This window comes from Lolium perenne, chromosome 5 (genome assembly GCF_019359855.2).
Source record: "Lolium perenne isolate Kyuss_39 chromosome 5, Kyuss_2.0, whole genome shotgun sequence".
Lineage (NCBI taxonomy): Eukaryota > Viridiplantae > Streptophyta > Magnoliopsida > Poales > Poaceae > Lolium > Lolium perenne.
In genome coordinates this window covers 254,907,404-254,929,011 of record NC_067248.2, presented here as the reverse complement: position 1 = coordinate 254,929,011, position 21,608 = coordinate 254,907,404, and the positions used below count along the sequence as shown (strand labels likewise).

The window sequence follows — 21,608 nt, the reverse complement described above, 5'->3', positions numbered from 1 at the left end:
CCTTTTACAATGGAAGCTGTATTCTTAATGCTGTGTGTGCTATGTTATATGCATTTTCAGATGATGTATTCAAAATTACTTGACCGTGTATGTATCAGATGCATTTTCATATGATTTATTTATGATGTATATGTCATGATTTTGATATTAATTCAAAATGAATTTCAGACATTTAAAGTTGAGTTCAAATTTTATTGTAATTTGAATTTGAAAATTGGATTTATTGTCACCGAGGTTAGCTTAATACTGTTTGATTAGCTACATCTTTGTTTGTGCCAAAATATGTGACATTTTCTAGTTGTGACATAGTGTGCAAGGTGTCGACTTGCCGACAAATTAGTGAAAACATTTTGTAATTTATAGAATGACATATTTGAACTGAAAGGTGACATTATCAGCCACCTTAGAAATACCAAATGAATGCCACGAATGGTCAAAAATCTAGAACGCTTTCTCCCTCCGTCGATACTGCAATGCCGGGTACGATGTGAAACCATGACAAAGTGGTATTCCTTGACATATACACTGCTATTCCATGAGACTTTCAGCTCATAGCAACATGTTGAATCTCTTGTAGTGCTCCCTGGATTTTTAGAACATGCCATTCATCATGGACTTTTATGATATTTAAGCAAAAAAAATTAAGTTAGATTTTTTTTTGAAATGTGTCTAGATACATCCATATTAGAGTCAATTAATATGAACCGGGGGGAGTACTTGCTTTTCCTTAGTAGAGATTGTTGGGTGATAGTATAATTGAAAGATCCATTTTCTACTAATGTCAATTCTGACTCTATGGCGACACTTCTACCGTAAGTGTAGTCTGGTTGCCAATGTAGTTAGAAGCATGCTACAACCAAAGATTCGAAAATCATGGTTGTGCATCGTTCTAATTATTTCGAAGATGCAACTAACAACATCAAAAACATAGTTACCAAACACTTGTCTCTCGTTTTGCTTTCTTCAATGCTTGTTTTACCTATGTTAATGAAGATGCAGTTGCCGTTGCAAGATCATCATGCAGAATTCGTTAATTATGGCATGATTCTATAACATCTTGAAAAATGTGAGATAATATACACATATTGAAACAAAAGATATAAGAATTAATTAAGAAATATCCTTAATAAAAATAAATATGAAGTAAGAAAGAAGAATTCCCAGGTACTCCTCCATCCGTTCACAAAATAGTGTACTTACATCTTTGTTGGAAGGTCCTATTATTTCAAACTTCGATTGAGTTTAAATATAAATATAATATTATTTATTATACCAAATAGATATATGTTGAAAATAGATTTCATCTTGAACCTAATGATAATAGTTTTGGTGGCATAAATGTTAGTATAGTTTCGTATACATACGATCGAACTTTGAAAAGTTTAACTTTCTAATGGAAAGTACGCTTTTTCGTTGAAGAAGAGAGTCCATATGTAGATAACAAATAATTATAAGATGATAAATATGATTACAAAGCTATACTCGACTTTAGCCGTTCGATTGCGTACAAATGATAGGGTACTAACAATTTAGGACAGTTTGGACAAAACATATCCCTACCAACTGAACATTTCATATTGATATGGATTTACACAGATGACCAACACTTGACAGATTAAACACCCGAGATCAAGATGCTTGCAATCAAACAAATTAACCAGCCAAAGGGAAGATAACAAAAATGAGTGAACTTTATTATCTCAAGTAGTATAAATAATCAAATCAATTGATTGACAACACCATAAAGTGCGTCAGAACTAAATAATCGGCTACCCATCACCTAAACTGACCCCGACATCCAACAACTGCGCCGGCGTCGCATGCAGTTCGATGGTTTGGTCAACTACTCCGCTGATGAGTAGCAGCATTCTTTGAAGGCCTGGAGATTGTGCTCGAACAAGGGTACGAAGGCATCCACGCTGCCGTCGCCGATGTACGATGGCGTGAGGAAGAGCATCCCCTCGGTGGGGAAGTAGGACGGCATGAAGTAGCTCGGGCTGCCCGTGCCGAAGTCCAGCTCGTAGAACGGGAACGTCAGCCAGCTGTCCACCTCCACGTCCGGGCACATGGCGTCTTTGCAAACGGCACTAGGTGCTAGCCCTTCCTTCTCGGCGGCGCCGGAGGTTGCGAAGTCGACGAAGGACTGGAAGTAGGAGCCGTCTACCCTGGCGACCTCGTCGTGGATCACCTGCGCGGCGTGCTTCAGCGGAAGGTTCAGGAGGTCACCTACGGTGGCGCGCGGGAACGCCCAGAGCACCATGTTGCCGAAGTACTCCGCCGGCTTGCCCAGGCGGTGACGCCCATCCACGGACAGCCGAATTTTGGATGTTTCTTCGGGGCTCAAGTCGCGCGCGCGCGTCATGGTGCGCCAGAGGTGGGCGAGGATGGTCTCGAACCGGCTGAATGGCCGGCCGCGCCCCTCCGACGCGCTGGCACGGAGCCCGGCAATGAAGTCCTTGGTGAAATGAGCCTTGTGGATGACGATGTTGTCGACGCCGTCGCCGTGGTGGCCGACGACGGCGTTGGGAGACGGCTGGTAGTACTCCCTGTTGCGGTGGTCATGCTCCACGCGAGGCGACGACCGGGGCTTGAAGAGGTCCTTGTGGTGGTGCACTGGCGGGGGACCAATGGGGAGACCCCTCGTGGCCCGGCCCCAGGCGACGAGGAAGTTGCTGGTGGCGTGGCCGTCGGCGACAACGTGGTTCGAGGTGAATCCGACGGCGAGGGAGCCGCACCGGAACCGGGTGAGCTGCAGCAGCACCACCTCCTCGAGCTCCCCCTCCAGGTCCGGGTGCAGCTTCAGCAGGTCCGGCGTGGGCTTGGCCGGCGCCATGTCCACCATATCAGCGTCCACAGACGCCTCCACTAGACGCGCACCGCGGTCGTTGAGGATGAATGACGGCGTACCATCGTCGGGGTTTACGCCGAGCTGCCCAGAAAAGGCGCGGTACTGAGAGAGGACTGCTGCCAGTCCCTTCTCGATGGCGGCCGTTGAGGGCGCCGGCGAGGCAAAGGCGTAAATGATGGCCATCTGCATCCTGAACGTCACCCTGTCGAACATGGACAGAGGAATGTACTCAGTGGCTGGTGCAGCGCCGGCATTGAATGCAGGCTTCACGAGCTTGGAGCTCAACACCTTCACCTCCATTGCTCTATAACAAAAGCTTGGATCGGACAAGAAGTTGCTCTTTCGTTAATCAAAGTTTGATCGGCGAGAGATCGGAGGAGTTTACAGCAAGAGAGCGATGAGACAGAGGATAAGCTCTAGCTAGCTCGTACGTCCCTGTTTCTTGCGGCCTTGTGCTGCGTATGATTTGGTGGTCGCGTGCTGCGCTCTATATATATAGGACAATACGGTTGCGCGGGAAAACGGTAGGTGAGTTTAAACAGGACAGGGCAAATATTGTTGACATTTGACCTGGCCGCCCTCCTCTCGTCTCTCGAGTATTTGACTGGTTACAGACTTTCTGCTATGCATGCGGAATGTAAGAAGTCTCAACGGTACCATTGAACAGCATGCCCGTACTAGTGCGAGAAATCCAACTCTCCACCGGCCCACCCCCTCTCTTCTTTTCTACTGTATTTTATTGTATGATGAATCAGATTCCCTCCCACCGGCCTACACCAGCAGCAGTAGAACTTAAAATCCATGTATATTTTGAACCGGTAATTTAGTTTGTGAACCCTTTTAATATTTGAGTTCCTAGCGAATGTAGCATGAAAATAAGCCCAATATTTAATAATTTTTGAAAATCAAATTTGAAAACTTGGTGAAGCATGACAATACTTCATGAAACTTGGGGAAACGTTTCTTTGAAACATTCAGTCAGTTTCGGATAGTATTTGGCAATTGTCTTAGAGTCCAATTTAAAGACATAATTTTTTGTGGCTAATTTTATTATGTTTTCTTGCTTAGAATCATGTTTCAATGTGTTTCGGAGTTCGAATTTTGAATTTTTGTGATTTTTTTGGGCTTGTTTTAAAGATATCATCGATATAAATACACATGTTTAAATGTATTGTTAACCGGATGTATATTTCAGTAAATATGGCTCTTTCAAAATCAACACTAGAAATTAAATCCGTGTATAAAAATGAGAGACAAAGTACAAGTGTAGACTAGCCTTGCATGTAAAAATTCTCCTCTTATACTTATCTTAAAGCAAATAAAATAAAAGAAAGGGTGAATGCATGGGAGGTCCGGCGAACAAGCACCATTCTCATACTAGTGCAAAACCTAAGTACATTCAAACTCCTCCCTCAGCCTCGAACTCTTTATGCTTAAGGCGTACTATGGGCGCGAGTCCCTCAAGCTGCTCTTGCTTAAATCATTACTGTTCATTCTCATGTGCCTCTTCTAGGGCAAGAAAGGTGGGTGAGGACCCAACCTATGTCAGTTCTAATCTGACTAGGATTAGAACACAATCACTCAGTTGTTCGTAGAGTGGCAGATGATCTCGGGCCACGATCAGATTGTGGAAGCAGCCGGCTATACCTGGGTGCGGTGCCGCCGGGTCTCTACAGGTCTTTAAATGATTCTGGTAGTGAACCCCTTATACACCGAACCTTGATCTAGTGTTATCATCTTCCATTTGAGCATTGCTTCTTTAACTTCTCTTTTTCGTGGATGTCGTCCTCACATACCTTATGGGTGTCCACTCGAATCATGGCTCACCCCACTACTGAAGTTTGAGAGTGGTTTTCCTGCTTAGGAATAAATGAGCAATTTGAAATTATTTATTGAACGTGATACCGTGAGCAATTTGTGTTGGTCTAAGGCTTTTCTCCTTTCTCTTTTTTGCATGCATCAGTCAATGTTACTAATAAACAAGCTAGACACTGGCATGCATGTTCTCATCGTGCATAGGGTGTGTAATATTAAGCTCAGAGAACCTAGAAGGATCAAACTTGCTCGTTCCCATGGGAGACCAGTTTGCTAGTGAAGTAGCACTGTATGAGTACTACATGAAGGTTATAGGATAGACCAGGGACGTACCCACCTCTCCTTTTTCTGCTTTCAAATTGTTCTTGCACGTTTCTTTGGCACTCCAGTCGGAAACAAAAAAAATTCTAGTTTAACAGACAACGACATACGAAAACAGGAACATCAGCTTCAACGTCTTGCGTCTGTTTAGCAAAAATACACCAACACTTTCTTGACTCGGTTTAGCACCAATCTCTTGGATAATCATGACGACAGGCGCAGCTGAAGATAAGATTATATTTATGATCCGTCATCTCTGACATGAAGTTCAGTCGGTTTTAGCTAGGTGTAATAACCTGCCCGATTCAGAGAAATGGATGGTCAAGCGACTTCTCTTGGCTGCATACTCTTCACCAATCAGACGCAAAGGGGAGAGATAATATCAGGTTGTACTCCAGGAAGACCATGGTTCAGACGTCGTTTCCTGGTTAACTGGCTGGATTAATCTGATGACGTGATTCAACACTGAAAACACAGGTATATATGTGCTGAGTGGTCGTGTGTTAAATTTCAGATCAACCCACCCCCTTTTGTTCAGAGAGAGCGCTCAGCTAAACGCAGTAGCTAATTAGCACATGTCAGGTATGACCGGTTTCATTGATTTGGTGCCACATTGTTATAGGCGTGCGTGGAATAATATTCATGCGTGTACTTAAGGTGGAGTGCACACAAATTAGGGTTTTGTATTAGTGCTAGCATGGAGATATATAAATCGTGACGTGCTAGGACACTACGTCACTACCTTGCCATCACTAGTGGAGAAGAGGCCTTTGGTCCCAAGCAAATGTCCCAGTGAACCAAACCGGGACCAATGGAGGGCATTGGTCCTGGTTCGTTTGGCCCAGGGCGACCCACTCGCTGGAGCCTGTCCATTAGTGGCCTTTGGTCCCGGTTTGTACCAAAAACCGGGACTAAAGGGTCGGCGGCAGGGCGTGGCAGGCCGTGTCAGGCGTGGGAACCCTTTAGTCCCGGTTTGTAATACAAACCGGGTCCAAAGGCCCACCCTCTGGACCCGGTTTGTATTACAAACCGGGACAAAGTCCCCAATCTGGCTATATAACCTTGCCCCTGCCCAAGTGTGAGCCACACTTGGCCATTTTTTCACTTTCTTCACAAGAGGGGTGTATTGCTCTCCTCTCTTCTTCACATGCACAAGAGGTGTTCGATGAAATGCTTAAGAGGATTTGCTACTTGAGTTTACACAAATCAAGCCACACTTAACTTGTTTTTTTCTTCTTCATCGAGGTTAACAACTTTATCCTTTTCATCTGCAATTGATAAAATGCATGTGTATATATACATCGTGATGTTCTGTAATGGTTTTGATCAGCTTAATTATATCATGCAGATGAATCGACAATGGATGTACATTGACCGACGGTTTGACGAGTTCACTTCGGGCCTGGATAATTTTATGGCCGTGGCGGAGGCAAACAAACATGGTGGCTTCATGTATTGTCCATGTGTGGACTGCAAGAATACCGTAAATTACGCTCACTGGAGTCTCATTCACAGCCACCTTCTGCGATCCGGTTTCATGCCCAGTTACTATTGTTGGACCAAGCACGGAGAAAGATGGGTTATGATGGAAGACAATGAAGAAGAGGAAGAGGATGATGACGGTTATCCCAATTTCCCTGAATACGATGATACTGCAGAAGGCAATGAAGACAATGAAGTGGAAGATCAAGAGGCACCAGATGAGCCTGTTGATGATGATCTTGGTCGGGCCATTGCTGATGCAAGGAGAGAATGTGAAACTGAAAACGAAAGGTTGGCCTTCGACAAGATGATAGAAGATCACAACAAATTGTTATACCCAACTTGCGAAGATGGCCATAAAAAGCTAGGCAGCACACTGGAATTGTTGCAATGGAAGGCAGAGAACGGTGTCACTGGCTCAGGATTTGGAAAGTTGCTGACAATAATTAAGAGGAAGCTTCCAAGGGCTAACGAATTGCCCGCCAGTACGTACGAAGCGAAGAAGATTGTCTGCCCTCTAGGATTAGATGTGCAAAAGATACATGCATGCATTAATGACTGCATCCTCTACCGCGGTGAGTACGAGAATTTGGATGCATGTCCGGTGTGCACTGCATTGCGGTATAAGATCAGACGAGATGACCCTGGTGATGTTGAGGGCGAGCGCCCCAGGAAGAGGGTTCCTGCCAAGGTTATGTGGTATGCTCCTATAATACCACGGCTGAAACGCTTGTTCAGAAATAAAGAGCATGCTAGGTTGTTGCGATGGCACAAAGAAGACCGTAAGAAAGACGTGATGTTGAGGCACCCTGCTGATGGCTCCCAATGGAGAAAAATCGATAGAGAGTTCCCAAACTTTGCACAGGATGCAAGGAACTTAAGGTTTGGTCTAAGTACAGATGGCATGAATCCTTTTGGAGAGCAGAGCTGCAGCCATAGCACCTGGCCTGTGACTCTTTGTATATATAACCTTCCTCCTTGGTTGTGCATGAAGCGGAAGTTCATTATGATGCCAGTGCTCATACAAAGCCCGAACCAACCCGGGAACGACATTGATGTGTACCTGAAGCCATTAGTCGAAGAACTTCTACAGCTGTGGTCCCTAGCAGGTGTACGTGTGTGGGACGAGCACAAGCAGGAGGAATTTGACCTAAGATCGCTGCTTTTCATAACCATCAATGACTGGCCTGCTCTTGGTAACATTTCAGGACACTCAAACAAGGGATACAATGCATGCACGCACTGTTTACATGAGCTCGAAGGTGATTGATACGCGTACAGCACGCGTCCGTTGGGAACCCCAAGAGGAAGGTGTGATGCGTACAGCGGCAAGTTTTCCCTCAGTATGAAACCAAGGTTTATCGAACCAGTAGGAGCCAAGAAGCACGTTGAAGGTTGATGGCGGCGGGATGTAGTGCGGCGCAACACCAGGGATTCCGGCGCCAACGTGGAACCTGCACAACACAACCAAAGTACTTTGCCCCAACGAAACAGTGAGGTTGTCAATCTCACCGGCTTGCTGTAACAAAGGATTAGATGTATAGTGTGGATGATGATTGTTTGCAGAAAACAGTAGAACAGTATTGCAGTAGATTGTATTTCAGTATAGAGAATTGGACCGGGGTCCACAGTTCACTAGAGGTGTCTCTCCCATAAGATAAACAGCATGTTGGGTGAACAAATTACAGTTGGGCAATTGACAAATAAAGAGGGCATGACCATGCACATACATATTATGATGAGTATTGTGAGATTTAATTGGGCATTACGACAAAGTACATAGACCGCTATCCAGCATGCATCTATGCCTAAAAAGTCCACCTTCAGGTTATCATCCGAACCCCCTCCAGTATTAAGTTGCTAACAACAGACAATTGCATTAAGTATTGCGCGTAATGTAATCAATAACTACATCCTCGGACATAGCATCAATGTTTTATCCCTAGTGGCAACAGCACATCCATAATCTTAGAGATTTCTGTCACTTCCCCAGATTCACGGAGACATGAACCCACTATCGAGCATAAATACTCCCTCTTGGAGTTACAAGCATCTACTTGGCCAGAGCATCTACTAGTAACGGAGAGCATGCAAGATCATAAACAACACATAGACATAACTTTGATAATCAACATAACAAGTATTCTCTATTCATCGGATCCCAACAAACGCAACATATAGAATTACAGATAGATGATCTTGATCATGTTAGGCAGCTCACAAGACCCGACAATTAAGCACAATGGGGAGAAGACAACCATCTAGCTACTGCTATGGACCCATAGTCCAGGGGTAGACTACTCACACATCACTCCGGAGGCGACCATGGCGGCGTAGAGTCCTCCGGGAGATGATTCCCCTCTCCGGCAGGGTGCCGGAGGCGATCTCCTGAATCCCCCGAGATGGGATTGGCGGCGGCGGCTTCTCTGGAAGGTTTTCCGTATCGTCGCTCTCGGTACTGGGGGTTTCGCGACGGAGGCTTTAAGTAGGCGGAAGGGCAGGTCAAGAGGCGGCACGAGGGGCCCACACTATAGGCCGGCGCGGCCAGGGCTTGGGCCGCGCCGCCCTGTAGTCTGGCCACCTCGTGGCCCCACTTCGTCTCCTCTTCGGTCTTCTGGAAGCTTCGTGGCAAAATAGGACCCTGGGCGTTGATTTCGTCCAATTCCGAGAATATTTCATTACTAGGATTTCTGAAACCAAAAACAGCAGAAAACAGCAACTGGCACTTCGGCATCTTGTTAATAGGTTAGTTCCAGAAAATGCACGAATATGCCATAAAGTGTGCATAAAACATGTAGATAACTTCAATAATGTGGCATGGAACACAAGAAATTATCGATACGTTGGAGACGTATCAGCATCCCCAAGCTTAGTTCTGCTCGTCCCGAGCAGGTAAAACGATAACAAAGATAATTTCTGGAGTGACATGCCATCATAACCTTGATCATACTATTTGTAAAGCATATGTAATGAATGCAGCGATCAAAACAATGTATATGACATGAGTAAACAAGTGACTCATAAAGCAAAGACTTTTCATGAATAGTACTTCAAGACAAGCATCAATAAGTCTTGCATAAGAGTTAACTCATAAAGCAATAAATCAAAGTAAAGGTATTGAAGCAACACAAAGGAAGATTAAGTTTCAGCGGTTGCTTTCAACTTGTAACATGTATATCTCATGGATATTGTCAACATAGAGTAATATAATAAGTGCAATATGCAAGTATGTAGGAATCAATGCACAGTTCACACAAGTGTTTGCTTCTTGAGGTGGAGAGAAATAGGTGAACTGACTCAACAATGAAAGTAAAAGAATGGTCCTCCATAGAGGAAAAGCATCGATTGCTATATTTGTGCTAGAGCTTTGATTTTGAAAACATGAAACAATTTTGTCAACGGTAGTAATAAAGCATATGTATCATGTAAATTATATCTTACAAGTTGCAAGCCTCATGCATAGTATACTAATAGTGCCCGCACCTTGTCCTAATTAGCTTGGACTACCGGATCATCGCAATGCACATGTTTTAACCAAGTGTCACAAAGGGGTACCTCTATGCACTTTGTACAAAGGTCTAAGGAGAAAGCTCGCATTGGATTTCTCGCTATTGATTATTCTCAACTTAGACATCCATACGGGACAACATAGACAACGAGATAATGGACTCCTCTTTTATGCATAAGCATGTAACAACAATTAATAATTTTCTCATATGAGATTGAGGATATTGTCCAAAACTGAAACTTCCACCATGGATCATGGCTTTAGTTAGCGGCCCAATGTTCTTCTCTAACAATATGCATGCTTAACCATAAGGTGGTAGATCTCCCTTACTTCAGACAAGACGAACATGCATAGCAACTCACATGATATTCAACAAAGAATAGTTGATGGCGTCCCCAGTGAACATGGTCATCGCACAACAAGCAACTTAATAAGAGATAAAGTGCATAAGTACATATTCAATACCACAATAGTTTTTAAGCTATTTGTCCCATGAGCTATATATTGTAAAGGTGAATGATGGAATTTAAAGGTAGCACTCAAGCAATTTACTTTGGAATGGCGGAGAAATACCATGTAGTAGGTAGGTATGGTGGACACAAATGGCATAGTGGTTGGCTCAAGGATTTTGGATGCATGAGAAGTATTCCCTCTCGATACAAGGTTTAGGCTAGCAAGGTTATTTGAAACAAACACAAGGATGAACCGGTGCAGCAAAACTCACATAAAAGACATATTGTAAACATTATAAGACTCTACACCGTCTTCCTTGTTGTTCAAACTCAATACTAGAAATTATCTAGACCTTAGAGAGACCAAATATGCAAACCAAATTTTAGCATGCTCTATGTATTTCTTCATTAATGGGTGCAAAGTATATGATGCAAGAGCTTAAACATGAGCACAACAATTGCCAAGTATCACATTATCCAAGACATTTATAGCAATTACTACATGTATCATTTTCCAATTCCAACCATATAACAATTTAACGAAGAAGAAACTTCGCCATGAATACTATGAGTAGAGCCTAAGGACATACTTGTCCATATGCTACAGCGGAGCGTGTCTCTCTCCCACAAAGTGAATGCTAGGATCCATTTTATTCAAACAAAACAAAAAAACAAAAACAAACCGACGCTCCAAGAAAAGCACATAAGATGTGATGAAATAAAAATATAGTTTCAGGGGAGGAACCTGATAATGTTGTCGATGAAGAAGGGGATGCCTTGGGCATCCCCAAGCTTAGACGCTTGAGTCTTCTTAGAATATGCAGGGGTGAACCACCGGGGCATCCCCAAGCTTAGAGCTTTCACTCTCCTTGATCATATTGCATCATACTCCTCTCTTGATCCTTGAAAACTTCCTCCACACCAAACTTAGAACAACTCATTAGAGGGTTAGTGGACAATAAAAATTAACATGTTCAGAGGTGACACAATCATTCTTAACACTTCTGGACATTGCATAAAGCTACTGGACATTAATGGATCAAACAAATTCATCCAACATAGCAAAAGAGGCAATGCGAAATAAAAGGCAGAATCTGTCAAAACAGAACAGTTCGTATTGACGAATTTTATCGAGGCACCAGACTTGCTCAAATGAAAATGCTCATATTTAATGAAAGTTGCGTACATATCTGAGGATCACTCACGTAAATTCGCATAATTTTCTGAGTTACCTACAGAGAAAACAGCCCAGATTCGTGACAGCAAAGAAATCTGTTTCTGCGCAGTAATCCAAATCTAGTATGAACTTTACTATCAACGACTTTACTTGGCACAATAAAACACTAAACTAAGATAAGGAGAGGTTGCTACAGTAGTAAACAACTTCCAAGACACAAAATAAAAACAAAGTACTGTAGTAAAAACCATGGGTTGTCTCCCATAAGCGCTTTTCTTTAACGCCTTTCAGCTAGGCGCAGAAAGTGTGTATCAAGTATTATCAAGAGACGAAGTGTCAACATCATAATTTGTTCTAATAATAGAATCAAAAGGTAACTTCATTCTCTTTCTAGGGAAGTGTTCCATACCTTTCTTGGGAGGAAATTGATATTTTATATTACCTTCCTTCATATCAATGATAGCACCAACAGTTCGAAGAAAAGGTCTTCCCAATATGATGGGACAAGATGCATTGCATTCAATATCCAAGACAACAAAATCAACGGGGACAAGGTTATTGTTAACGGTAATGCGAACATTATCAACTTTCCCCAAAGGTTTCTTTTTAGCATTATCAGCGAGATTAACATCCAAATAACAATTTTTCAGCGGTGGCAAGTCAAGCATATTATAAATTTTCTTAGGCATAACGGAAATACTTGCACCAAGATCACATAAAGCATTACAATCAAAATCATTAACCTTCATCTTAATGATGGGCTCCCAACCATCCTCTAGCTTTCTAGGAATAGAGGCTTCGCGCTCTAGTTTCTCTTCTCTAGCTTTTATGAGAGCATTTGTAATATGTTTTGTGAAAGCCAAATTTATAGCACTAACATTAGGACTTTTAGCAAGTTTTTGCAAGAACTTTATAACTTCAGAGATGTGGCAATCATCAAAATTCAAACCATTATAATCTAAAGCAATGGGATCATCATCCCCAATGTTGGAAAAAATTTCAGCAGTTTTATCACGTGCGATTTCAATGATTTTAGCAGTTTCAGGCAATTTCTCGCGCTTTGCATTAGAAGTGGAAATATTGCTAACACCAATTCTTTTATTATTAATAGTAGGAGGTGCAGCAACATGTGTAGCATTAGCATTACTAGTCGTGGTAATAGTCCAAACTTTAGCTACATTCTTCTCTTTAGCTAGTTTTTCATTTTCTTCTCTATCCCACCTAGCACGCAATTCAGCCATTAATCTTATATTCTCATTAATTCTAACTTGGATGGCATTTTCTGTAGTAGTAATTTTATTTTCAATATCCCTACTAGGCATAACTTTCGATTTCAAAAGATCAACATCAGCAGCAAGACTATCGACTTTAGAAGCAAGTATATCAATTTTCCCAACCTTTTCTTCAACAGATTTGTTAAAAGCAGTTTGTGTACTAATAAATTCTTTAAGCATGGCTTCAAGTCCAGGGGGTGTGTTCCTATTATTATTGTAAGAATTCCCATAAGAATTAGCATAACCGTTACCATTATTATAAGGATATGGCCTATAGTTGTTTCTAGAATTGTTCCGATAAGCATTGTTGTTGAAATTATTATTTTTAATGAAGTTTACATCAACATGTTCTTCTTGTGCAACCAATGAAGCTAACGGAACATTATTAGGATCAACATTAGTCCTACCATTCACAAGCATAGACATAATAGCATCAATCTTATCACTCAAGGAAGAGGTTTCTTCGACAGAATTTACCTTCTTACCTTGTGGAGCTCTTTCCGTGTGCCATTCAGAGTAGTTGATCATCATATTATCAAGAAGCTTTGTTGCTTCACCAAGAGTGATGGACATAAAGGTACCTCCAGCAGCTGAATCCAATAGGTTCCGCGAAGAAAAATTCAGTCCTGCATAAAAGGTTTGGATGATCATCCAAGTAGTCAGTCCATGGGTTGGGCAATTTTTAACCAGAGATTTCATTCTTTCCCATGCTTGTGCAACATGCTCAGTATCTAATTGTTTAAAATTCATTATGCTACTCCTCAAAGATATAATTTTAGCAGGGGGATAATATCTACCAATAAAAGCATCCTTGCATTTAGTCCAGGAATCAATACTATTCTTAGGCAGAGATAGCAACCAATCTTTAGCTCTTCCTCTTAATGAGAAAGGGAACAATTTTAATTTTATAATGTCACCATCTACATCCTTATACTTTTGCATTTCACATAGTTCAACAAAATTATTAAGATGGGCAGCAGCATCATCAGAACTAACACCAGAAAATTGCTCTCGCATAACAAGATTCAATAAAGCAGGTTTAATTTCAAAGAATTCTGCTGTAGTAGCAGGTGGAGCAATAGGTGTGCATAAGAAATCATTATTATTTGTGGTTGTGAAGTCACACAACTTAGTATTTTCAGGGGTGGCCATTTTAGCAGTAGTAAATAAAGCAAACTAGATAAAGTAAATGCAAGTAACTAATTTTTTTGTGTTTTTGATATAGCAAACAAGATAGCAAATAAAGTAAAACTAGCAACTAATTTTTTTGTATTTTGATTTAATGCAGCAAACAAAGTAGTAAATAAAACTAAGCAAGACAAAAACAAAGTAAAGAGATTGCGATGTGGAGACTCCCCTTGCAGCGTGTCTTGATCTCCCCGGCAACGGCGCCAGAAAAAGAGCTTGATACGCGTACAGCACGCGTCCGTTGGGAACCCCAAGAGGAAGGTGTGATGCGTACAGCGGCAAGTTTTCCCTCAGTATGAAACCAAGGTTTATCGAACCAGTAGGAGCCAAGAAGCACGTTGAAGGTTGATGGCGGCGGGATGTAGTGCGGCGCAACACCAGGGATTCCGGCGCCAACGTGGAACCTGCACAACACAACCAAAGTACTTTGCCCCAACGAAGCTTGATGAGGTTGTCAATCTCACCGGCTTGCTGTAACAAAGGATTAGATGTATAGTGTGGATGATGATTGTTTGCAGAAAACAAGAGAACAAGATTGCAAGATGATTGTATTTCAGTATAGAGAATTGGACCGGGGTCCACAGTTCACTAGAGGTGTCTCTCCCATAAGATAAACAGCATGTTGGGTGAACAAATTACAGTTGAGCAATTGACAAATAAAGAGGGCATGACCATGCACATACATATTATGATGAGTATTGTGAGATTTAATTGGGAATTACGACAAAGTACATAGACCGCTATCCAGCATGCATCTATGCCTAAAAAGTCCACCTTCAGGTTATCATCCGAACCCCCTCCAGTATTAAGTTGCTAACAACAGACAATTGCATTAAGTATTGCGCGTAATGTAATCAATAACTACATCCTCGGATATAGCATCAATGTTTTATCCCTAGTGGCAACAGCACATCCATAATCTTAGAGATTTCTGTCACTTCCCCAGATTCACGGAGACATGAACCCACTATCGAGCATAAATACTCCCTCTTGGAGTTACAAGCATCTACTTGGCCAGAGCATCTACTAGTAACGGAGAGCATGCAAGATCGTAAACAACACATAGACATAACTTTGATAATCAACATAACAAGTATTCTCTATTCATCGGATCCCAACAAATGCAACATATAGAATTACAGATAGATGATCTTGATCATGTTAGGCAGCTCACAAGACCCGATAATTAAGCACAATGGGGAGAAGACAACCATCTAGCTACTGCTATGGACCCATAGTCCAGGGGTAGACTACTCACACATCACTCCGGAGGCGACCATGGCGGCGTAGAGTCCTCCGGGAGATGATTCCCCTCTCCGGCAGGGTGCCGGAGGCGATCTCCTGAATCCCCCGAGATGGGATTGGCGGCGGCGGCGTCTCTGGAAGGTTTTCCATATCGTCACTCTCGGTACTGGGGGTTTCGCGACAGAGGCTTTAAGTAGGCGGAAGGGCAGGTCAAGAGGCGGCACGAGGGGCCCACACTATAGGCCGGCGCGGCCAGGGCTTGGGCCGCGCCGCCCTGTAGTCTGGCCACCTCGTGGCCCCACTTCGTCTCCTCTTCGGTCTTCTAGAAGCTTCGTGGCAAAATAGGACCCTGGGCGTTGATTTCGTCCAATTCCGAGAATATTTCGTTACTAGGATTTCTGAAACCAAAAACAGCAGAAAACAAGAATCGGCACTTCGGCATCTTGTTAATAGGTTAGTTCCAGAAAATGCACGAATATGACATAAAGTGTGCATAAAACATGTAGATAACATCAATAATGTGGCATGGAACACAAGAAATTATCGATACGTTGGAGACGTATCAGTGATTATTTGGAAAAATGTAAGAAGGTCGTGTACCTGGGGCATCGTCGATTTCTTAGGACTACCCATCCCGTAAGAAAGAAAGACAAGCATTACAACGGTGAGGCTGATCACCGAAGGAAGCCTCCCCATCGTGATGGTGTTGATATATTTGGTATGGTCAAGGATCTAGATGTAATATTTGGAAAGAGTCCTGGCGGACGGTCTGTTCCGAATGACGATGCCGGACACGCACCCATGTGGAAGAAGAAATCTATATTTTCGGATCTACCCTATTGGGAAGTCTTAGAGGTCCGCTCTTCAATCGATGTGATGCACGTGACGAAGAATCTTTGCGTGAACCTGATAGGCTTTCTGGGCGTGTACGGGAAGACAAAAGATACACCAGAAGCACAGGAGGACCAGCAACGTAGGAAAGACCCCAAAAAACTGCATGAGAGAGTTAAAGGACGTCATTACTCCAGCGACGCTCTTACAAAAGCAGAGAAGAAATATTTTTTGAATGTCTGAGCAGTATCAAGGTCCCGTCTGGCTTCTCCTCTAATATAAAGGGAATAATAAATATGGAGAAGAAAACATTCCAGAACCTGAAGTCTCATGACTGTCACGTGATAATGACACAGTTGCTTCCGATTGCATTGAGGGGGGCTTCTACCGGAAAATGTTCGACTGCCCATTGTGAAGCTATGTGCATTCCTCAATGCAATTTCTCATAAGGTAATCCAGAAATTCTACCGAGGTTGCAGAATGATGTGGTCCAATGTCTCGTTAGTTTTGAGCTGGTGTTCCCACCATACTTCTTCAATATTATGACACATCTCCTCGTTCACCTGGTCGATGAGATTTCTATTCTTGGTCCTGTGTTTCTACACAATATGTTCCCCTTCGAGAGGTTCATGGGAGTCTTAAAGAAATATGTTCATAATCGTGCTAGGCCAGAAGGAACCATCTCCAAGGGCTATGGAACAGAGGAGGTCATTGAATTCTGTGTTGACTTTATTCCTGACCTTAAGCCGATTGGTGTTCCTGAATCGCGGCATGAAGGGAGACTAAGTGGAAAAGGCACGTGATACGTCTCCAACGTATCTATAATTTCTGATGTTCCATGCTTGTTTTATGACAATACCTACATGTTTTATACATACTTTATGTCATATTTATGCATTTTCCGGAACTAACCTATTGACGAGATGCCGAAGTGCCAGTTCCTGTTTTCTGCTGTTTTTGGTTTCAGAAATCCTAGTAAGGAAATATTCTCGGAATTGGACGAAATCAACGCCCAGCATCTTATAATTCCACGAAGCTTCCAGAACACCGGAGAGGCACCAGAGGGGAGCCCTGGGGGGCCCACACGTGTGGGCGGCGCGGCCCAAGGGGGGGCGCGCCCCCTATTGTGTGGAGCCACCAGACCCCCTCCGACTCCGATTCTCCGCCTATTTAAGCCGTCCTGACCTAAAAACTTCGGAGGAATAAGCCACGGTACGAGAAACCTTCCAGAGCCGCCACCATCGCAAAGCCAAGATCTGGGGGACAGAAGTCTCTGTTCCGACACGCCGCCGAGATGGGGAAGTGCCCCCGGAAGGCATCTCCATCGACACCACCGCCATCTTCATCACCGCTGCTGTCTCCCATGAGGAGGGAGTAGTTCTCCCTCGAGACTAAGGGCTGTACCGGTAGCTATGTGGTTAATCTCTCTCCCATGTACTTCAATACAATGATCTCATGAGCTGCCTTACATGATTGAGATTCATATGAGTTTTGTATCACTATTCATCTATGTGCTACTCTAGTGATGTTATTAAAGTACTCTATTCCTCCTCCATGATGTAATGGTGACAGTGTGTGCATCATGTAGTACTTGGCGTAGTTTATGATTGTGATCTCTTGTAGATTATGAAGTTAACTATTACTATGAATGTGATCTATTCCTCCTTTCATAGCTTGATGGTGACAGTGTGCATGCTATGTTAGTACTCGGTATAATTGTGTTGGTCTATCATGCACTCTAAGGTTATTTAAATATGAATATCGAATGTTGTGGAGCTTGTTAACTCCGGCATTGAGGTGCTCTTGTAGCCCTACACAATTAATGGTGTTCATCATCCAACAAGAGAGTGTAGAGTGGTTTTATTATGTGATCAATGTTGAGAGTGCCCACTAGTGAAAGTATGATCCCTAGGCCTTGTTTCTGAATAGAAAAGCTACACCACAAAGATTCCTATCTCCCACGTCAACTGCACGCCAGCAAGTATTTTCTGGTGCCATTGCCGGGGAGGACACCGTTTATTTACTGTTCCACTGCATGTTTACTCGCTGTCATATTTTATTCAGATTGCTATTACCACTCATATACATCCATATGACTTGCATTTTACTATCTCTTCGCCGAACTAGTGCACCTATACATCTGTCAAGTGTATTAGGTGTGTTGGGGACACAAGAGACTTCTTGCATTGTGATCGCAGGGTTGCTTGAGAGGGATATCTTTGACCTCTTCCTCCCTGAGTTCGATAAACCTTGGGTGATCCACTTAAGGGAAAACTTGCTGCTGTTCTACAAACCTCTGCTCTTCGAGGCCCAACACTGTCTACAAGAAAAGAAGCGTGAGTAGACATCAAGCTATTTTCTGGCGCCGTTGCCGGGGAGGAAAGGTAAAAGGCATTCACACTTCGGTCTCAGGTAACTAAGTTATTTTCTGGTGCCGTTGTAAGTGCTCGAAGCTATTTCCTTTAGATCTTGCAATTGCATCTTTTTGTTTCTTTTTTTTATTTCACTAGTAAGGCATAATGGAAAGCAATTGTGAGCTTTTTAATCTATTTCCCGAGTTAAGACATAAATGGTGTGTTGCAAAAATTAAAAAACCTATGGAACCTTATTTGCATGCTAATGGCAATGTTATTAGTATGAATACTTTGAACACCACTGTTGCTAATGATATGGAAAATTCTAAGCTTGAGGAAGCTGGTTTTGATGAGCATGATATTTTTAGTCCCCCAAGCATATTGAGGAGAAAATTTTCTTTGATGATACTTTGCCTCCTATTTATGATAATTATAATGATAGTGGTCTTTTGGTGCCACCTACTATGGAGAGTAAATTTTATTATGATTATACTATGCCTCCTATACTTGATGAGAATAATAATGATAGCTACTTTGTTGAATTTGCTCCCACTATTACTAATAAAATTGATTATGCTTATGTGGAGAGTAATAATTTTATGCATGAGACTCATGATAAGAATGTTTCATGTGATAGTTATATTGTTGAGTTTTCTCATGATGCTGCTGAAAATCTTTATGAGAGAGGAAAATATGGTTGTAGAAATTTTCATGTTACTAAAACACCTCTCTATATGCTAAAAATCTTGAAGCTGCACTTGTTTTATCTTTCTATGCTTGTTGCATTATGCTTCATGAATTTGTTTATTTACAAGATTCCTTTTCATAGGAAGTGGGTTAGACTTAAATGTGTTTTGAATTTGCCTTTTGATGCTCTATTTTGCTCCAACACTTATTTCTTGGGAGTGCATCATTGAAATTACTGAGCCCATCTTAATGGCTATAAAGAAAGCACTTCTTGGGAGATAACCCATGTTTTTATTTTGCCACAGTACTTTTGTTTTATATTTGAGTCTTGGAAGTTGTTACTACTGTAGCAACCTCTCCTTATCTTTACATTATTGCATTGTTGTGCCAAGTGAAGTCTTTGATAGTAGGGTTGATACTAGATTTGGATTACTGCGCAGAAATAGATTTCTGTCTGTCACGAATTTGGGCAGTGTTCTCTGTAGGTAACTCAGAAAAATTTGCCAATTTACGTGAGTGATCCTCAGATATGTACGCAACTTTCATTCAATTTGAGCATTTTCATCTGAGCAAGTCTGGTGCCTCTAAAAAATTCGTCTTTACGGATTGTTCTGTTTTGATAGATTCTGCCTTTTATTTCGCATTGCTTCTTTTGCTATGTTTGATGGATTTCTTTGTTCCATTGACTTCCAGTGGCCTTGGGCAATGTCCAGAAGTGTTAAGAATGATTGTGTCACCTCTAAACATGTGAATTTTTGATTATGCACTAACCCTCTAATGAGTTTGCTTTGAGTTTGGTGTGGACGAAGTTTTCAAGGATCAAGAGAGGAGGATGATACAAAATGATCAAGGAGAGTGAAAGCTCTAAGCTTGGGGATGCCCCCGTGGTTCATCCCTCCATATTTCAAGAAGACTCAAGCATCTAAGCTTGGGGATGCCCAAGGCATCCCCTTCTTCATCAACAATTTATCAGGTTTCTTCTCTTGAAACTATATTTTTATTCGGTCACATCTTATGTACTTTACTTGGAGCGTCTGTTTGTTTTTATTTTGTTTTGTTTGAATAAATGCTTGTGTGGGAGAGAGACACGCTCCGCTGGTTCATATGAACACATGTGTTCTTAGCTTTTAATGTTCATGGCGAAGGTTGAAACTGCTTCGTTCATTGTTATATGGTTGGAAACAGAAAATGCTACATGTGGTAATTGGTATATGGTCTTGAATTATTTGATACTTGGCAATTGTTGTGCTCATATGGATCATGTTTAAGCTCTTGCATCATATACTTTGCACCTATTAGTGAAGAAATACATCGAGCTTGCTAAAATTTGGTTTGCATGATTGGTCTTTCTAAAGTCTAGATATTTTCTGGTAAGGGTTTGAGCAACAAGGAGGACGGTGTAGAGTCTTATAATGCTTGCAATATGTTTTTATGTGAGTTTTGTTGTACCGGTTCGTACTTGTGTTTGCTTCAAATAGCCTTGCTAGCCTAAGCCTTGTATTGAGAGGGATTACTTCTCGTGCATCCAAATCCTTGAGCCAAAAACTATGCCACTTGTGTCCACCATACCTACCTACTACATGGTATTTCTCTGCCATTCCAAAGTAAATTGCTTGAGTGCTATCTTTAAACACTTCAAAAGTTATTACCTCTTATTTGTGTCAATGTTTTATAGCTCATGAGGAAGTATGTGGTGTTTATCTTTCAATCTTGTTGGGCAACTTTCACCAATGGACTAGTGGCTTCATCCGCTTATCCAATAATTTTGCAAAAAGAGCTGGCAATGGGGTTCCCAGCCCCAATTAATTAACTTTCATGATTTTACAAAAAATAGACACTCCTCCATGGTATGTGATTGTTGGAAGGCACCCGAGGATTCGGTTAGCCATGGCTTGAGAAAGCAAAGGTGGGGAGGAGTGTCATCTAAATAAAACTAAAATAAAAGGCACTCCTTCATGGTATGAGATTGTTGGCAGGCACCCGAGGATTCGGTTAGCCATGGTTTGTGAAAGTAAAGGTTGGAAGGAGTGCCATCCAAAAATAAAATTTTCATGGGAGTCGCTCTTTGAAAGTCTATCTCGCAAGGGGGTTAGAGTGCCCATTACCATTCGTTGACAACAACAAACACCTCTCAAAACTTTACTTTCATGATCTCTTTATGTTTTCAAAATCAAATCTCTAGCACAAATATAGCAATCAATGCTTTCCTCTGCGAAGGGCCATTCTTCTACCTTTATGTTGTGTCAGTTTACCAATTTCCTTCTATCCTAGAAGCAAACACTTGTGTTAACTGTGCATTGATTCCTACATACTTGCATATTGCACTTATTATATTACTTTATGCTGACAACTATCCGTGAGATATACATGTTACAAGTTGAAAGCAACCGTTGAAACTTAATCTTCCTTTGTGTTGCTTCAATGCC

The 21,608-nt window shown here is 42.0% G+C and overlaps 1 protein-coding gene across 1 annotated transcript; it reads right to left on the bottom strand.

Moving 5' to 3' along the window:
* Positions 1 to 1,615: 1,615 nt before the first annotated feature.
* Positions 1,616 to 3,295, bottom strand: LOC127302770 (putrescine hydroxycinnamoyltransferase 3-like). Its single transcript, XM_051333342.2, has one exon. It carries the CDS (start codon positions 3,146 to 3,148, stop codon positions 1,844 to 1,846), a length of 1,305 nt encoding a protein of 434 aa, XP_051189302.1. The 5' UTR covers positions 3,149 to 3,295; the 3' UTR covers positions 1,616 to 1,843.
* Positions 3,296 to 21,608: the final 18,313 nt, after the last annotated feature.

What these genes read in the sequence shown, in the direction of transcription:
- LOC127302770 (XM_051333342.2), bottom strand. Translation starts at nt 3,148, where the DNA reads ATGGAGGTGAAGGTGTTGAGCTCCAAGCTCGTGAAGCCTGCATTCAAT.